Below are 18,998 nucleotides of genomic sequence, written 5' to 3' on the forward strand. Positions count from 1 at the left end.
GCATGTTTCAATAAATCAAAAGATTTTTGTTGATTATCAGTCCAGTTATAAACAATACCCTTCTTTAAAAGTTTAGTCAAAGGCAAGGCAAGTAATGAAAAATTTCGCATAAACTTCCTGTAAAAACTAGCAAGACCTAGAAAAGAACGTAACTCATGCACATTTTTGGGTATGGGCCAATTTAATATTGCTTCTATCTTTTTAGGGTCAACCTTAATACCTTCTGATGAAACAATATGACCTAGATATTCAATTTCTGTTTGAAAGAACTCACTCTTTTCTGGATTAGCATACAATTGATTATCTTTCAACAACTTGAAAACTAAAGACAGATGTTCATAATGCTCATTCTCATTCTTGCTGAATACCAATATATCATCAAAGAATACTATAACACAATGCTAATATTTCAAAAATATGCGATTCATCATTCGACTAAATGTAGCAGGTGCATTACTCAATCCAAAAGGCATCACTAGAAATTCATAATGTCCAAATTGTGTTCTAAATGCAGTTTTGAATATGTCAGATTTATCTAATCTCACTTGATGATAACCAGATTTAAGATCTATCTTGCTGAATATGGCAGAACCTTATAGTTTATCCATAAGATCATCTACCCTAGAAATTGGATATCTATTCTTAACAGTAATCTTATTTAGGGCACGATAATCAGTGCACATGCAATAAGTATTATTATTATTCTTTACCAATAAAACAGGTGCGCCAAATGGAGGACTACTAGGTCTAATTAATCCTCTGGTTAGCAATTCCTCTATTTGATTTTAAATTTCTTTCTGTTTAATATGATTATGCCTATATGGTGCTTTACAAGGTGGTTGTGTACCAGGAATTAAATCTATTTTGTGATCTTCAAGACGTGAAGATGGTAGTCCAGTGGTAAATCATCAGCAAAACAATCTTTAAATTGAGCAAGAAATTGTTTATGCCTAGGATGCATATGTTTTTCTTTAGCTTGAAGTTCATTCACCCAATTTAAATAAGATTTGGTACTTTTACGTAATGCACTTTAGCTTGAGTATAAGTAAGTAGTGGAAAATTATTAGATGTGTGCATACCATGCAATGTAATTTATTTTTCTTTGAAATAAATTTTAATTGAATGCGTTGAATAATCTATGTCAGGGTTATACTGATGACGCCAAGGCATACCTAGGATAATATCACTAGATTGTAGAGGTACAACTAGAAAATTCCTTCGTTTAGTGTATTCACCAATTTTAATTTCTAAGTCATGCACCTCTTGTGTTCCATTATATCTTGTGCCTAGAAATGTTGCTTTAATGCGATAATGTGTAGAAACAGTTTGTAATTTCAATTCTTTCACTAACTTTGCAGAAATAAAATCATGTGTGCTACCATCATCATGCAAAATAATCTTTTATTTACCATGCACAAAACATTTCATTGTCAACAAAGAATGTGGAGTTGGCATACCTGGTAAAGTGTCTGAAGGAGTAACAATGTCGTCTTTATCTTTGTAAAGTCAGGCATTTCCTCACGTTCTTCTTCATCCATTGCTCCAAGATAATTGATATGGATAGGTGGTTTCTTCAATTGGCAATTGGCTGCTAGATGTCCAGGTTGATGGCATTTGCAACAAACTATTGGTTTGGCTTTAGATACATTGTTGGCAATGGCAGGAAGTCTAGGAATATTAGGATTTGGCTGTGAGGATGGCTTAGGGTTTGGATTGGTATTTGATGGCAAAGCAGGTGGTTTTGTCCAAGACTTATGGAAAGATGATGAAGGAAAACGACTTTGATTGAATCTTCTAAAATTTGAATTGAATTGCTTGGAACCATAGTTACCATTTGCTTGAAATTGTTGTGGACGCTTGTCTCTTCCTCGAATCTTGTCTTCAATGTCATGAGCCAAAGAAATTGCATCTTCAAGAGTTGTAGGCTTGAACATATTAACTTCAGCATAGTAATGTCCAAGTAAGCCAGACATAAACTTGCGTTTGTGAGTCGCTTTTGGTACATCTTCGAGCATTCGGAGTTGCAGTAGGGCATTCCAAAAATGTTCGGTGTATTGGGAAATAGGTTCATGATCTCTTTGCTGTAGAAGATCCCATTGCTTTATGGCTTTTTCATGGAATTGGGGAGGAAGGAAATTCTGCAAAAACTTCTTTTGGAAACTCTCCCAAGTAGTGGGACAATCAATGCTCTTGCAAACCATAGTCCACCATAGAGATGCTCGATCGACTAAATGATTAGTGACACATTTAATTTTGTCTTTTTCAGTATATGTCTCTTCATGAAAGTAATCATCAAAATGATTCATAAATGCAAGTACAGTCTTTCCATCTCAAGTTCCATTGAAAGTACGAAATTTGAAGTTTCTTTTACTTATCTTTGTTTCTTTGCGGATGGATTGAGCTTCGAGTGTCGCATCGATGGTATGTCGGATAAGATCTTTAGGTTGTGGTCCATCTTTGTCGGTGGTAGATTGTTGTAGATTGACCAATTGAACTTGCAAAGCTTATCGGGCTCTTTGTTCTTCATCAAGCTGCATCATAATTAAATCCAATTTTTGTTCCATCGTAGGTTCGGGAAGATCACCTTCAGCTATTAAATCGTCCATGTTTTGTTCCGTCATCCTGTAAAAATCCAAAAGACCTCACACTCTCGAAATCTGATTAGCGGGATGAGCGTAGCTCAAAGTCGGGTATACAAGGCTTATATATTTTTGTTTGGCTTTTACGGTCTTTGTCTTTTGCCGTTGCGAGATTCGTAGTCTTCCTAGAAACTGCATATGACCTTCTGCGTGTGCTGAAACTGGTTCAGCAAGTCTGTGTATGTGAACAAAGTCTTCCAAGGAACAATTTTGTAGTTTTATGCTTCTGCACAGGAACAGTCTTTATGGGAGTAATTGAGATAAGTCGGTTTTGATCCTCTGTGACTTATAGGACTTGCAGAGTAAAAAAACTTGCAGAACTTGGTAGACTAGGAAGATTTATGACTTGTAGCTTAGGTGACTAAGCTTAAAATTAAGCTGACTGTCGTCAATTTGAATTTAGGAGGGAGGTAGCTGTTTTTCGCCGTTGATTCCGTCCAGCAAATGCTGCGGTACCAGACGGAAAAATTTGGGCCCCTTTAAGCTTTTAAATAAGCTTATCAAGCTTACTCAAACTTTGAATTAAGATTTTAAGCTTTTGGTTATGATGAAGCTTACTGTTCTCTCTATGGAAAAACGACTTGAAAAAGGAGATGTTGACGTGGTCCTCCGCTTTCTCAAGCCGATCGTTCGCAATCAGAGGCTGCAGACAAAGGTTCTTGACCACCAGGAATCCACTCGTATCGACAGTTCATGATGAAATTGACTGTAGAGCTCAATCGTTCTAGGAGCTCTGTCTTCGCGCAAGATGGGTAACGATTGGAAGCTCTCGATCTTAGCTTCGCTCTAATACCACTGGTGCACAGATCAGATGCCGTAAGTATGCGTAGTGAGCGTCATAAGGTCCCCAAGAACAAAAGAACTCTACTTTTTGCACACAAATCAATGTACAAAGCATGCACGACATGAACAAGAGACCAATTGGGTGCAATCTCCCCCCGTGCCTTGTGTGAGCGCTCCACAAAGCATGTATTTTTATGTATTAATCATCTTCAAGCTCAAATAATAGCCCAAATTACAAAATAACACGCTTTTGGCTTTTGAGTTTGCTTTAGTGCCAAATAGAAATAAAGCTAATAGGCGCCCAAGGAGTCAGGCATACCCAATACAATGTCCAAATACAAATATCTAAATCGTGCGTCCATGCGCATACAAAAATAATAAATAAATATCCAATGCCTTAATAAATAGGCACGACAAAATATAGGCGCCATGCCTAAGGTATGCGCCCATCAAAATATAGATGATAACTCGAATACACGCTATCCTACAATGCTTTCCTACGCCACTGCTGCTATCTCTACACATCAACTGAAGCATTCACAATTGTTAGTAAAATAATACAATTAAACCGACAAAAGTGAATACCTAGCAGTCTTCAGCTACATAAATAAATCAATTGGTTAGAAATCAATCCTAACCTTAATTTATCACGAGTGCACACTCTAAACTCATAAACGTTTATTAATTTAATATGTATTTTGCGGAATCACCCGCTATGGAATCACCCATGTACACACTAAATTAACGAAACACCCAAAAAGGATAGGCATCCCCATCGACTTTTCGCACAAAGAATCCACTTTGTGTATGAGCCCCGATAATAAAAGTTTACGGAATCCACCGTAAAACCTCACGGAATCCACCGTGTAATATACCTCCTGGCATCAAGGATAGAAGCATTGTGAATGTCACGATGAACATTATGTACAAGGATGTACTTCAGAAGATGCAATAAGGTGCATTGCTTTTTTGCAGAGATGCATACAGAGATGAATTTTTTCGAGGGTGGAATGATATGCTTGCATTTTTACAAAGATGTATGATGGCTTTGTAGTCCATGCTTGGCATATATGTGAAATGGCCTTGTGTGCTATATTCGGTTGGCATATACTCGATGGTAATTGAGTATATATTTTCTACACTGTATATAAGTGTTTGCTTGCATTTTGTAGATGCCTACTCCAAGCTGGGGTTATTATCTAGCTTCTGAGTATCAGAAGGAACTGCAATGTCTTGCGCGCAGTGATAATGCATGATATTATAAGAAGAATGCTTGCAAGGGTCATTGAGCGTTTATATGATGATGTCAATATGGAGATTTTACTTCCAATTTTTATTGAGGTGATGCATTGTGGATATACTAAGTGCTTTCGATTGCATATGGGTGAAGCTAAGCAGGAAAAGAGGTTTCGACGATCTCACATTGATAGAATACCGAGGGGGTGGTCAGCATATGAATTTAAGGACCTCGGTTGTTTTGTGGCGCTACATCAAGCTGTGACAATGCCTGCCGAGTGGTTTGCAAATGTTAAGCCAGGTATTGTTATTCCAATGTTAAGTAATCTTTGTCAATTGTTAGATGTGTTCACGTTTACGTTGTGGGATTTTAAAATGTTAGGTGCAAGAAAGAGAGAAAAGACTATCATGTCCCCTGTACCATCACCGGACGAAGAGTGGCAATGGGACTTGCTTTACCTGGGCATGTTGTGTTGGAGAATTAAATTTTTCCCAATGATTCCTCAAAGAAAAGAAAGCTTCATTTTGGTTAGGCCCCATGGGAAGTTTCAACATTTTTGTAGCGTTTGGATGTTTTGGTTAGGCCCCATGGGAAGTTTCAACATTTTTGTAGCGTTTTGGATGTAGATGCATAGGTGTAATCAAGAAGTGACACTTTGTGGTTTGTTGATACTTGGATTTATGGTACAAAATTATCGGCTCTGGAGCAAGCTTTGGTTTTGGGCTTTGCTTCACCTGTGTGAATTGCTAATACTGTTGAGAGTCTGTATTTGATGCTTGGATATGCTTAGTTTTTGTGGTTCATTTCAGCGTAGCAATGTTATTTTTGATTGTAACATCGAATGATCATGTAGAGCTACTTCTAGCTATTGCGCAGAGCAAGTATGGATGCAAATGCAATATACGGTGCATGGTCATTGCATGTATATATAAGTCTATGTACTCCTAGATGCATGTTTGACCTTTTGTACATGCATGTAAGAGAGAGAGAGAGAGAGAGAGAGAGAGAGAGAGAGAGAGAGAGAGAGAGAGAGAGAGAGAGAGAGAGAGAGAGAGAGAGAGAGAGAGAGAGGAGGAGGGAGGGAGAGCGTGAGTGAGTGGGTGTGAATAGAGGAGGGGAGAGGTGTAAAAGGGGTGAGAGATAGAGTAGAGGAGGGGGTAAAAGAGGGGAGGGAGGGAGAGGTGACAAGGGGGGAGGAAGGAAGAGATAGAGGTTGTGGAGGGAGAAGAAAGATAACAAGGGAGGAGGGAGGGAATGAGGATGATAGATGTGAGAAAGAGAGATGGGTAATAAATATACGAGAGAAGAGTCGCAAATGGAGAGGGGGTGAAGACATGTAGGGAGAGGGAGGAAGAGGCAAAAAATAGTGAGAGAGATTCGGGATAGAGAAAATATGGTAAGCAAGCATATGGTTTATTACACTCAAGGATACAAAATATGAATTTTGTATGTCTTTTGTTTATGGTTTGGTGCAATGTTATTTCCAATTGCAACATCCAATAGAGCTACTTCTAAATATCATACAAAGTACGTATGGGTAAAGTTTACAAGTTTGATACATAAAAGACATTGTATACATATATGAGTCTCTATACATCTAGATGCAAATGCATATCTATCCTTTTATGCGTGTGTACACGAGAGAGAGAGAGAGAGAGAGAGAGAGAGAGAGAGAGAGAGAGTGTGTGTGTGTGTGTGTGTGTGTGTGTGAAAAGATAGAGAGAGATGTAAAAATTGTGTGGGAGAGGGGTCGCAAACAAAGGAGAGGCATAGACTAGGGGAGGGAGGAATACATTGTGGATATACTCAGCGTTTTTAAGTGCATATGGGTGAAGCTGAATAGGATAAGAGGTTTTGACGATCTCACACTGATAGAGTACCAAGAGAGTGGGCGATGTACGAATCACCTCAATTGTTTTGTGACACTGCATCAAGCTATGACAAAGCCTATCGAGTGGTTGTGGATGTTAGGCCATGTATTGTTGTTTTAATGTTAAGTAGTCTTTGTTGGTTGTTAGATGTGCTTACATTTACGTTGTGGACTTCTAAAATTTTAGATGCAAGAAAGAGAGAAAATACTATCATGTCCCTTGTACCATCAACAAGACGAAGAGTGGCGATCGGACTTGCTTCGCCTAGCCATGCTATATTGGAGAGTGAAAATTTCCCAGTGATTTCTCAAAGAAAATAAAGCTTTGTTTTGGTTAGACCCTATGGGAAGTTTCAAAAATTTTGTAACATTTGGAGGCAGATGCATAGGCACAATCAAGGAGTGACACTTTGTGGTTTGTTGATACTTGAATTTGTGGTGCAAGGTTATTGGCGCAGTCTCTAGAAGAAACTTTGGTTTTAGGCTTTGCTTCACCTATGTGGGTTATTAATATTGAGAGTTTGCATGTAATGCTTGGACAAACTTAAACTTTGTGGTGTGATTCATACATCTTTCATTTGTGGTTCGTTTCGCCATAGCAATGTTATTTCTCATTGTAGCATCCAAGGATCATCTAGAGCTACTTCTAATTGTTGTGTAGAGCAAGTATAGATACAAGTTTACAAGTTTGGTGCATGGTCATTGCATGCATACATGAGTATATGTACTCCTTGATGCAAATACATATTTAGCCTTTTATACATGTGTGTAAGAGAGAGAGAGAGAGAGAGAGAGAGAGAGAGAGAGAGAGAGGGAGGGAGAGAGTGATTGAGTGTGGATACAGAGGGGGGAGGTGTAAAAGGGGTGAGAGATAGAGGGGTTGTGAGTAGAGGAGAGTAAAGCATGTGATGTTTTGTGATATTATTACCCACTGTGTGATAGGGAAGTGAAGCTGCAGTCACTTCCCTTGCACCCCACTAGCGTTCCTTGCGTGCGAAGAAGGAATGCTAGTCTTTGTAGTTGAAATAGTTGGTGCTACCTCTAGTTCAATGCCAGAGCACATTTTGAAGAGCCATTTTTCACTTGTAAGGCTAGGAAGATCTAATGCAAGATGATTGATCCTGGTAAAACGGTTGGAATGATCAACACGTGTTTGACATGAGAGGCTAGAGCATCTTGGGAGGGCAGGTAATCCAGGTGCTTTAAGGGCCCATTAAGCACTGGTCCTTGTGTCACGCAGCAGCTGCTTCACAGGGCATGATGACACATTGAAATCCAATATTTATAAATGTTGGCCTCCGAGAGAGGAGTTAGAAGCGATTGGCTGCGGCCGCGCTGCGTGGCCGGCATTTAATGTCGCTGGGGCGAATTTTAAATACAGGTGAAATCGGCGATGAATGGATTTCCTTTTGGAATTAAATAAAAAAACGGGGCTTTAAGACACGAAAAGTGGAGCGTATTTAATATTTTTTAATGAAAAAAGGAAAATTTTGGAGATCGGGACCACCGCGGCCCCCGCGATGACGTCCCTGAGGGGCCCCAGGCCTTCCAACGGCTACAATTTTGGATGGCCGTTTGTACCACCCACTACAAAAATACGAAGTACACAATTCTTTTTTTTAAAAGTGCTTCAAAATGTTTTTTAAAATGGCTAAAAACCAGGAGAGAGCGGCGCCAAAATGGGCCCCCCAGACACGTGCAGAAGGCCTTTTTGACTTGGGCGGGACCCATCCATGCACCCAATTTCCAAATTCAGGTCCATGATGTGAGTTGTGTTGTGTCTTGAAGGCATGCCTTAGGACCGTGTCACACCTCGGAGCAACGGGGTGAAGGCAAACCCCCCCCCCCCCCCGCCCCCCAATTAGGATTCCATCGCACCCAACATGTATAGGGGGAGTAGGGTTTCCCTAAGACTCGCCAGCACTTGCTAACACATAGGAAAACACAAAATTATTAGAAGAGGCACTGATTAGCAAAAGGCTTCTGATAAGCATCTTTAACGGCTGCCCTTTGCTTGCACAGAAACATACTTGGATATCCCTAGCATGACCACAACTTTAATGGGAAACAACCCACAACCCCAACCCCGTTTGGAGTTGGTGCAACACAACTCTAAGCTTTCTCGTTGCAAGTTTGCCCTAAGACAACTTGTTGTGAAGAGAGTCCAAACTCCATACTAGAGGAAAACCCCAACCCCAATTGGAGCTAGTGCAACACAACTCTAAGCTTTCTCGCTGCAACTTTGCCCTAAGACAACTTGTTGTGAAGAGAGTCCAGACTCCATACTAGAGGAAAAGTGGACCGAACAAGGGTAAAACATGGGACACTAGATGCAAATGGACTAATAACGCCATTACATAGGTGTTCTTAGCAAAAAAATCTCTATATATTGTTTTGGGTCAAACATAATGATGCTTTTGCCATACATCCCATGCATACATCACAAATCAAATGTAAGGTCGCTTTTGTTATAAATCCCATTAGAGATCTTTGTTTGTCGATCAAATGTAAGTGCAAGAATCCACACATTGATATTTCTTGGTCACATTTATGGGAACTTAAGTTCTATGTTCAAGCATTTATGCAAGCATCGATGCTATATCCCTAGTTTCACACGGTTTTGGAAAGCATCTCCACTCGACTAGTTTCAAGGCTCTTTGAGAGGTGTAGATAATGACACTTCGACTCGTATGAAGAAATTTATGTAAAACAAAGTTATAGTTCAATGGCTTGTGTTGTTGGATGTGAGGAAAACATGCGTTCATTGGTGTGTGGAAAGCCCCTCTCGACTCTCCATCTAAGAGCGTAAAAGTTCTTCAACATTCACCTCATCTTATTACTGTGAAACGTTTCTCATGATGAGGTTGAGACTAAGAATCTTCTTTATGACTATGTCTCTCTAACTTGTCTTAATATGAGTCGAAATGGAACATTATAAATAGGAAGGTGCCTAGTAGGACATTAATTACAGGATGTCTCAATTGTTTAGTCCAATGCCAAGTGTAGTTGTTGCTTGATCTTTAATTGAGAGTGAGATAATTGTGAGACTATTTGGCAGGTTGCACTTGTTGCTCCTTAACACCGAAGCTTTGGGGTTGGACTTTCAATAGACGATCACAGAGGCAACCGGGCGGCGCGTTGGTCATGCGACCCAACCCTAAAGGTCACATGCACTGAACCTAAAATATACGAAGAATGGATACCCACCCACCCATTCAGCAGCACACAAGCCCATACATAAATTAGCCAAACACATGTTTTGAAACTGAAGAAATAAAAAAAATGGGGTCATATGGGGGTGTATTTCTTCAAACCTTTTACACGACGGGTAGCAAGGAGCATGTAGTGAGTGTGTGACTCGACTCCCGAATTAGAAAAGAAGACGTTGGGGAGGCGCCCGCCAAGGGGGCTTTTCTTGCCAATCAGACTAGACTACAGGCCTTTTACCCTTCCGAGTGGAGAGAAGAGAGAAGAAGAAGCAGCAGCAGCAGCAGCAGCAGCAGAAGAAGAAAAGAAGTTCTGAAGAAGAAGGAAAAGAAAGAAAGAAAGCGGAAGAGGAAGAAGAAGAAGAAGCACTCTCTAGCTTTGAAACGCTGTTCTTTCTTCTTCTTCCTCCGTCACCGTTCCACTCATTTGCTGTATCAGGATCCAGCTCCATCACTGTTGCATTCATTTTTGTCTCCACCAGCAGACATTCTTGCCCCACACACACACACACACACTCACAATTTTGGCTTGGCCTACATACCTTGGCCCCTCCCATGGTGCATTCCCATCCCCCGCCATTCCCCGCGGCCTCAGCTCCCCATTGACACCTCGTGCCACCCGAAGATCCGATCCTCAGACTGCCATGGCCATGCCGAATGCGGAATTCTTATTCCAATGCAGCAGCCCCTCCTTGTTTGGCTTCGACAGGGATTTGCACAGCCATCGATCTGCAGAAGACGACACAGGCGAAATGCATCACGTGACATCATCAGCGCGGCTCAGTGATGTCCATCTCGCCTCGAGGAAAGCCAACGAAGCAGGTACCTTAGAACTGGCTGAAACCAGTGATCAGTGTAAGGTATAGTGCCATTTAATTTCACCCGGACTGTCAGCTCAACGTGTGCATTTCTTTGGGACACTGCAGCTTTAAGAAGATATCAGGCTGCATCCTGGCTTCAAACTATGGTCGGACCTCTTGAATTGCCGGTAGAGCCTTCCGAGGAGGAGCTTCGCTTATGCTTGAGAAATGGCTTAATTCTCTGTAATTTGATAAACAAAATTCATCCAGGGGCAGTCCTGAAGGTATGTGTGCATGCATGCATGGGTGTTTACTTCTGAGCGTGCACACATGTTTGTGCAGGTGCATGTGTGCGCACCCCTGTGCAATACCACATGTTTGCCCTGATTGCATGCAACCATTGTTGTAGTCAAAGCTTTACAGGCTCACAACATGTTTGCATGCACATGTATGCGTGTACATCCGTGTGCACTCACATATTTGCCCCAATATCATGCAACATGGCCTTATAACCAGCACGTGTTGCAGATTGTTGATAATCCAGCGCCTTCCAGCCCTCCTCCACAGGGAGCAGCACTCTCAGCATTTCAATATTTTGAGAATGTTCGGAACTTTCTAGTAGCTGTTCAGGAGATGAACCTTCCATCTTTTGAAGCCTCAGATTTAGAACAGGTATATACAACAAGCATCTGTTTGCAGGGAGTTGGTCCCCAATGCTCAAGTTCTAAGATACACCAACGGGTAGTTTCATGAGATATCAATGGCTAATTTCTTCTCTCATCCTGCAACCATTAAAGGGAAGCTTGCAAATGGGCTCGTCTGCTAAAGTGGTCGACTGCATTCTCTCTCTCAAAGCATACCATGAATGGCAACTAGGAGGTGGACAAGGTTTATGGAAATTTGCAGGTCCATGGAAATCTCCTTGTGCCCCAAAACCAGCGGGTAAACTTGGATCTGGAAGATCCCTTGATCCCCTCATATCCAAAACAACTAATCAGTTCCGCAAGCGCTGGGCCTTTTCGGGCTTTGATGGTTCCAAAAACTTGTCTGGAGACTTGGGAAGTCTTTTTGCTCAGACGGGGAAGTTTTATGGCAGTGACCCTTCTGAATTGTTGGGCAACAGCACTGGTACGTTGACTATAAACAGAATGTGTTTGGGGTTGCACAGATTGTATTTAGTTTTATTGAGAAATTATTCAAATCATGCAGAATGGATGCAGCATTTGAGCCAGAAGTTTGTGGACATTTTCCATACAAGCACTAAAAACTTGCAGGAGGTTCCCATGCTAGGGATGCCAGACTCTGCAAGAGATCTCGATGTAATGCCTTGTGTGACTTACCCCTCTTTTGTATGGAGTCTTGTACAGTGCAGTGGTTTAGACTGCTGATTGTTGATATGTGCAGAGCATTGCCTCAGAGTCCCTATTGAAGTTAGTGATGCTGGCTCTTCAGGACAGGCAACCAGAAGAAGTACCTATGGTCAGTTTATCAGCACAAATGCATGTTTCTGGCACTTACAATATCTGTCTTCATAGCAGTTTTATTAAATCTCTTTGAGTCTGGTTCCGACAGCTTGTAGAGTTCATGTTGAGAAAAGTCATGGAGGAGTTCGAGCGGCGACTATCCTGCCAAGAGGAGCAGGTAATCCAGTTCATTATGCAGTAGGAAGCTATATAAAGTTGCTAAGGGATGCAATAACTGTGAATGCATTCACGTGCACGAAATGCAGATAAGGGAAATGCCTGGTTTTGAAATTAAAGGTCTCTGTGCCATTTAGTCAGGGATTGGAAACTGCTCAGAAACTCTGCTTTATCAGTAGAGAGAAACCTTGTCGCGGAAAACACCTGCAGACTCTTCCTGCTTCAAACTGCACCATGTCTTTGAACTTATAGAAGTGCTGAAGGTAGGCCTACTAGTGGTTTGTTGTGCTGATTAAAACACCCGAAGAGATTCCCAGCCTTACACAAAGCTGACCAAGTTATGTCCATTGGACAGATGGAAGATGGATGTACGGTTGTAATGTTTCTTGGGCATATTTATGTTCCACAATATAACCTTGTGAACAATAGGGACCTGAGTTTTGCTGTAAGATGTCATCTTCATCAGATGTAGTTCTCTATTATTTACACTTCTGCTGTGTCTGATACCTGGAAATAAATGCCAACAAGAGGAATGGTCACCCCTTACAATGGGACTTTCCACATTGCATGAGATGTGGTAATAACAGACTGGTTCTGAGTAGTGCCATTGACAACTTTGTGATTTGCTGTGACTAGTACACTAATCTGCCTTGCCAACACAATGTTAACTAATGCAGCGAGTGAATATAGGTCATTTTAAGTGAAACGGGTGGCAAGTTCTTTCCTCATTCCCCACCAGTGGTTCCATTCTTCCTTGTCTGTGTAACCTGCAGATTGTGACATGAGTTGATGACTTTCTTGTGCAGCTAAAACAAACCCAAGTGCAGGCCTCAGAGATGCTTCCCACTGGCATGAATATTTGCTCAGAGCACCTGAATAAAATTCAGGCTCTTGAAATGGAGCTAAAGAGAGTCCTAGCTATGGACCAGCAGCGAGCCCGTACTCTGGAATCACAATCTTATGAATTGAATGTGAGGATATTGCCTTGTATTTCTTCTGAATTTGCACTTGTTGACTATTTGTCACAATCTCTCACCTTTTTGCCTCATCATTTATGCTTGGTGGATCTAGGGGCTTAAAAACTCACTAGAAACTACAAGGTTTGAGTTTCAAAATATGGATTCTGCATGGAAGAAAGAAATGGAAGCTCTTGGTGAGTTTGATTGAAAGGTTATTTGGAGTCTAGTCTGTTCCAAGCTAGCTGCTGAGTTTCTCTTTATGAAACAGAGTTGAAGCTACACGGCCTTGTTCAAGCTGCATCGCAGTATCACAAAGTTGTTGTGGAGAATCGTGAACTTTACAATCAAGTACAAGATCTTAAAGGTTTGTTCTGACACCAAGGTCCTAGAATCAGGCTCTCTTTTTGGAAAACTCACGTGATATCTGCTTGCAGGAAACATAAGGGTATACTGTAGGGTGAGACCATTTCTGCCTGGCCAGAACAACAACCAAAGTGTCGTGGACTTTATAGGAGAGAAAGGGTCCATCATGATAGCAAACCCTACAAAGCAAGGGAAGGAACAGAGGAAAACTTTCAACTTCAACAAGATTTTTGGACCCACTGTCACTCAAGGTGAGTTTGTGCATGCCTGTGTGCATCCATGTAAGGTCTCTGTTGATGCCAGTGCATCTCTGCACTCTTGTAACTCACAGTTAGACACATGCAGATGTGTGCACGCACCCACACACACACGCGCGCGCACACGTGTGTGCATGCGTGCGTGCATGCACGTGTGTTTGCTCAACTCATACATGTTGCAACTTGCTAGGGCAGAGGAGGTATTCCTTGACACAACCATTAATTAGGTCTGTGCAGAGAGAGAGAGAGAGTACGTGCACGTGTGTGCTCATGCATTTGCTCAACTCATAAATGTTGCAACTTGCTATGGCAGAGGAGGTATTCCTTGACACACAACCATTAATTAGGTCTGTGCTCGATGGTTACAATGTGTGCATCTTTGCATATGGACAGACTGGCTCTGGAAAGACTTATACAATGGTAATTATTTGAGCTCTTTTGGGATCTTTGTGACAACTTGAGCTGTTGCAATTAAACTTACCTGAAGGGCTTTGCAGACTGGCCCCAATAACCCTACTCCAAAGGATTGGGGGGTGAACTTCCGAGCATTACATGATCTTTTTCAAATCTCTCAAAACCGCAAAGACTTAATGAATTACAAAGTTGGAGTTCAAATGATGGAGATATACAATGAGCAAGTTCGTGATCTCCTCAGTACAGACGGTGGAAATAAACGATATCCTTTTGATTTGAGGCATCCATAGCTCAACATGCTGCTTAATTAAGTAGCCGTTGCTGTACATGACGTTTCCTTGACTGATGCAAACACTGGAGATACGTAACAACTCTCAGCAAAATGGATTAAATGTGCCCGATGCCAACATGGTACATGTTGAATCAACTGAAGCTGTTCTGGAGCTTATGGCCCTAGGACATAAAAACCGTGCTGTTGGGTCAACTGCTCTCAATGAACGCAGCAGCCGCTCCCATAGGTACACAATCTTTCATGAATTTGGCTAGCCTAGCCTTTCTATAACGTAATTGTTTCATTGTCACTAAAACATAAGGCTTGCAGTGTCTTGACAGTGCATGTCAAAGGTACAGATCTTGCATCAGGTGCTGTGCTTCGTGGCTGTCTCCACCTGGTTGATCTAGCTGGGAGTGAGAGACTAGATAGATCTGAAGCTGTAGGAGAAAGGCTGAAAGAAGCTCAGCACATCAACAAGTCACTTTCAGCTTTGGGAGATGTAATAGCTGCACTTGCTCAAAAGAGTGCTCACATTCCATACAGAAACAGCAAGCTGACCCAGCTCCTGCAGGACTCTCTAGGTCTGGAGATGCAATGTCCAATGTCTATTAGAAACATCTGGCTGTTTTGGCCTGCTCTCTTTGGACTACCATAATTTTCTAGAGTTTTTCAAACTGATATTTTTTTATTTCTTTTGGGCTCGTTTCAGGTGGACAGGCCAAGACACTTATGTTTGTTCATATAAGCCCTGATGATGAGTCTTACTCAGAAACCATTAGCACCTTAAAGTTTGCAGAGAGAGTAGCCACAGTCGAGCTTGGTGCAGCCCAGTCTAACAAAGAAAGTGGGGAAGTTAGAGATCTCAAAGATCAGGTAGGTAGAAGAATTATGCCCTGCTTGGTTGCTTTCATGTCACATGCCACTAACGGACAATATGTGCCATATGCATGCCATGTGGAACAGGTGGCATTCCTTAAAGAAGCCCTAGCCAAGAAGGATGGGGAGCTTGAGCGTGTCCAGAAGGAATTAAAGAGCAAGAGCACAGAATTTGCACAAGAGAAACCAAGAGTAAGGCCAGGAATATCACCCAGCCAGAATATGCTCCAGAAATGTACAATTGGGGCTATGATGCAGCATGGGCAAGCCAAGCGCAGACAGCCTTTGGAAGAAGTCAGAAACTCTGAGGTGAGAGTGCTCCATTTATTTTTCATTTGTTCAGTTCCATTGATTCATAGCTTGATGGTAATGTTCTTTGTAAACAGGTTCGCCATAGCCCTGGCAGCCTCAGCATTCTAGCTCAGAAATGCATTCCTATCAAGTCAATTGATCTATCGCAGCAGCAACCACCTCACACACCTCTCACACCTGCTGGAATGCGTGACATAGTGCATTCTTCACAAGAAGAAGACTCTGCCACTAAGCGAAGAGCAGAAGATGATTCTGGTAAATTGAGGGCAAGCAAGCTTGCTCGGCAAGGTTCTTGTTCTCCTGATGAGGAAGAAAATGAAGAGGGACGAGACAGCACAAGAAGAGCAATAGGATTCTACAGTGATCTCGCTGCTTCCACAGTTCTAAGCTCCTCAAAGACCAAGATAAGGTGCGAGAATTCACTTGACACAGACATCACAAGCAGCTTGAAAACTCCTCAAGATAGAACGAGGATTGGCAGGAATTTCAATTTTACAGTTGAGACTACACCCCTCAGTAGCAAATCTGCACATGGAGCAGGAGCAGCATTGGCAGCACCATCTCCATCTCTATCTTCTTTTCATGCAGACATGAAAAGGGATTCCAGGTTTGCAGCGGAAGTGTCTCGCCTCTCCTTTGCTGGAACACCCCCTGCAGCAACCCCTGTGTCCTACTTTGATGAGAGACAAGTGCCAAAACAAGCAAGAGGCAGTATTGACAGTAGTAATGGTAGTAACCGTGACTGCTCATCAATTAGTGAGGACTCTGCAGGTCACACAGGGCGTGGAGTATTTGAGGAAGAGGAAGAGCACGAGAGCAGCAACATTTTACGGTCTATGCATGAGATGGAGGAAGCCCTCCGAGCTGTTGATGTTTGCAGTAATAGAGTGGCGGGCAACAGACGGCAAGGTCCTCAAAGCAAAAGGTAATGACATCGTGTCCAATGCTGTAATATGTATGAAGGCCTGAAACAATGTCATTGCTAAACCCTGTGTTATCACTCTGCAGCAGCACATCCCACAAGCAACCCTCAAGCTCCCTTCCCAAGAAGAAGGCTGGAGGAGCTGCTCTTACTGGGCAGGCACTTGCTCGAGCAAGGAGGAGGTACTCTCTGGTTGGTTCAAACAAGGATGAGTGTTCTGCTGCTGAGACAAACAAAGGAGGAATGAAAGCCATTCCTACATTTGAAGCCAAGCTCATTGGAGGTAAAGCAACCAACATTGTCATTGCGGATAGAGGACTAAACTTGTAGACGTCATGTGTATGTGCAGTACCAACATTGTCATTGTCATTGCGGATAGAGGACTGAACTTGTAGACATCATGTATATGTGCAGTACGTTCTTGGATATCATCATATACATAAAAAGGGGATATTATCATATGTATAAAAAGCACCTGTATGCATAGCATTCACTTCATCAAATAGCACTTCTAGATGTCAATCAAGTATTCTGTAGCTGTATGCATAGTATTCACTTCAGCAATAGCATTAGCACCATACTTGTATCCTTGCTGCCATGGAGCACGGATTACATTGCATATTCCATGAAAAGTGTTTTTGCACTTGCAGAAGGTGGCCCCGTGGAGAGAAGCAGCTTGCCTCGGCAGTCGGTCGTGGGATTAGCTCCTGCTTTGGGTGGTGGCATTCATTCCAAGTCCTCCAAAAGATGGGTCTAAAGGGTATAAAGCTGCATTCATTCCAGAACGTGAAAGCAACTGAGCGTCCATGGCTAACCAATTCCCCTCCCCTAAAGCTGCCCAGCCTGTCACAGGATACGTAACCAGCAGCTGAACTGTGGAAGCTCTGGTATCATGCATTTTTGCTTTGATGTGAGTGTAAACCCCTCTGTGTTTGCACGCCAGAAACACAAACGAGCAGGAGTTTGCTCTTAAATTTGAGAGCCCAACTCCAGAGTGCCCCCACAATGTATATAGTTAGGTCCTTCTAGGCTCGGAAGAATCTGTTATTCTTTGTCATTGCATGTGAAGAGCAATGACATGTATTCTACCAAACGAGTTGAGTGAATTAATAAGATTCTCATTGTTCAGATAATCACATGCGTCTAGCAGCAATTCAGAGAAACATATATGGGCTAATGCTATGTTCCTTATTTATACCTTGATAATTAACGACTACTCTTCCCTCTCATCCTCAGCATGTAGGCCTGCTCGTGTCTAGCATCGAAATGAACAACATGCTACTTCTGAACATAGTTTTTCCATATGGCGATTATAGCTCATACGCAAACGGGCATGAAAACATGATTGGATTATGAATCATACGTCATAATCCAATCATATACGCAATCATACGTCATATGCAAACGACTATGAAAATATGATTGGAGTATGATTTGGGCCCGGGGCTGAATCGTATGTTGCCCCAATTTCAATTTTCAAAACTAATTAAAATGTATCTAGAGTAACTAAGATAATAAGCTGAATAAAAATTTAGAATTTCTTTATTGTTAAAGCATCGATGGTGGGTGTTTGCCATACAATGCTGTCACTATAGGTATGTGACATTTAAAAAAAATAAAAATAAAGCTGTTAAGTTTTGGGGAATGCAACTGTTGCTATTGCAAATTTGCGTTTAAAACATTCCCGTGAGAATGCTGGAACTTAAGCAATTATACAGCATACAGCATAACAGGCATCACCGGTGAATCAGGAGCTCTCAGTACCACGCCAGCTATGGAGAATCCAAGCGGCTTTGCGAAGGCACCCATCATAATATCAGTGTCAGCTGGCTCCACACCAACATGTTCTCGGATCTCTCTACCAGTCTTGCCAATAGCTCCAATGCTGTGCGCTTCATCACGGCAGATGTGTGCCTTGTACTTCTTGCCCGTGGTAACATTTTCATTTAGCCTGCACATTTCCCCTTCCTCCATACTGTTACAGATGTCTTCAACCACAACTGTAATTTTCTTCCAAGGCCTATGAGTCCGGGGCGGGTTATCCATGAATTTACTTTTGCTCTTCTCAATCTACGTAAACTATCTATGCTTCTTAGTGTCTTTCTTGTAACCATAAACTCTTTCTTGTAACCATAAACGCCTTTAATAATCTGCATAGCAATAAGCTCCTCATAAATTTGCTATCTAATGAACCTGGTCACTACCAACGGGAACCTCTGAGTCCTTGTCCTTAAGGATAATTTTAGTATTACGCCAAACATTCACCCAACCAAATCTCACAATCTCTCCCATAAATAGTTGTCCTCACAATGTTGACTAAGTAGACAACCCATCTCACATCTAAGGGAGCCCTTCACGACCTTCAAGCTCACCCAACCACCTTTCCCACTCATCATGAGGTAGGATGAATATCTTAGTTCTCATGCATGCAAAGAATAGTGCGTGC

At 41.9% G+C, this 18,998-nt stretch overlaps 1 protein-coding gene across 1 annotated transcript; it reads left to right on the top strand.

The window, feature by feature from the left end:
• Positions 1–9,878: 9,878 nt before the first annotated feature.
• On the top strand, positions 9,879–17,687 carry LOC148019409 (kinesin-like protein KIN-14Q). The gene is made up of 19 exons (XM_087661050.1): positions 9,879–10,557; positions 10,662–10,819; positions 11,064–11,207; positions 11,333–11,854; positions 11,940–12,014; positions 12,108–12,176; positions 12,982–13,146; positions 13,247–13,328; positions 13,403–13,498; positions 13,569–13,748; positions 14,068–14,174; positions 14,252–14,430; positions 14,522–14,686; positions 14,770–15,023; positions 15,152–15,315; positions 15,406–15,627; positions 15,705–16,555; positions 16,639–16,835; positions 17,203–17,687. The coding sequence occupies exons 1-19, from the start codon at positions 10,380–10,382 to the stop codon at positions 17,307–17,309; spliced, it is 3,915 nt and encodes a 1,304-aa protein (XP_087517176.1). The 5' UTR covers positions 9,879–10,379; the 3' UTR covers positions 17,310–17,687.
• Positions 17,688–18,998: the final 1,311 nt, after the last annotated feature.

Source organism: Lygodium microphyllum, chromosome 20, assembly GCF_053477565.2.
Source record: "Lygodium microphyllum isolate KBCC chromosome 20, Lygodium_microphyllum_v1.1.10, whole genome shotgun sequence".
Lineage (NCBI taxonomy): Eukaryota > Viridiplantae > Streptophyta > Polypodiopsida > Schizaeales > Lygodiaceae > Lygodium > Lygodium microphyllum.

Bases quoted from the DNA above. Each gene is read 5' to 3' on its own strand.
- LOC148019409 (XM_087661050.1), top strand. From the start codon at position 10,380: ATGGCCATGCCGAATGCGGAATTCTTATTCCAATGCAGCAGCCCCTCC. The intron at 13,749-14,067 runs GTGAGTTTGTGC...TTGCTATGGCAG, and splicing joins TGGACCCACTGTCACTCAAG to AGGAGGTATTCCTTGACACA. The intron at 15,628-15,704 runs GTGAGAGTGCTC...CTTTGTAAACAG, and splicing joins AAGAAGTCAGAAACTCTGAG to GTTCGCCATAGCCCTGGCAG.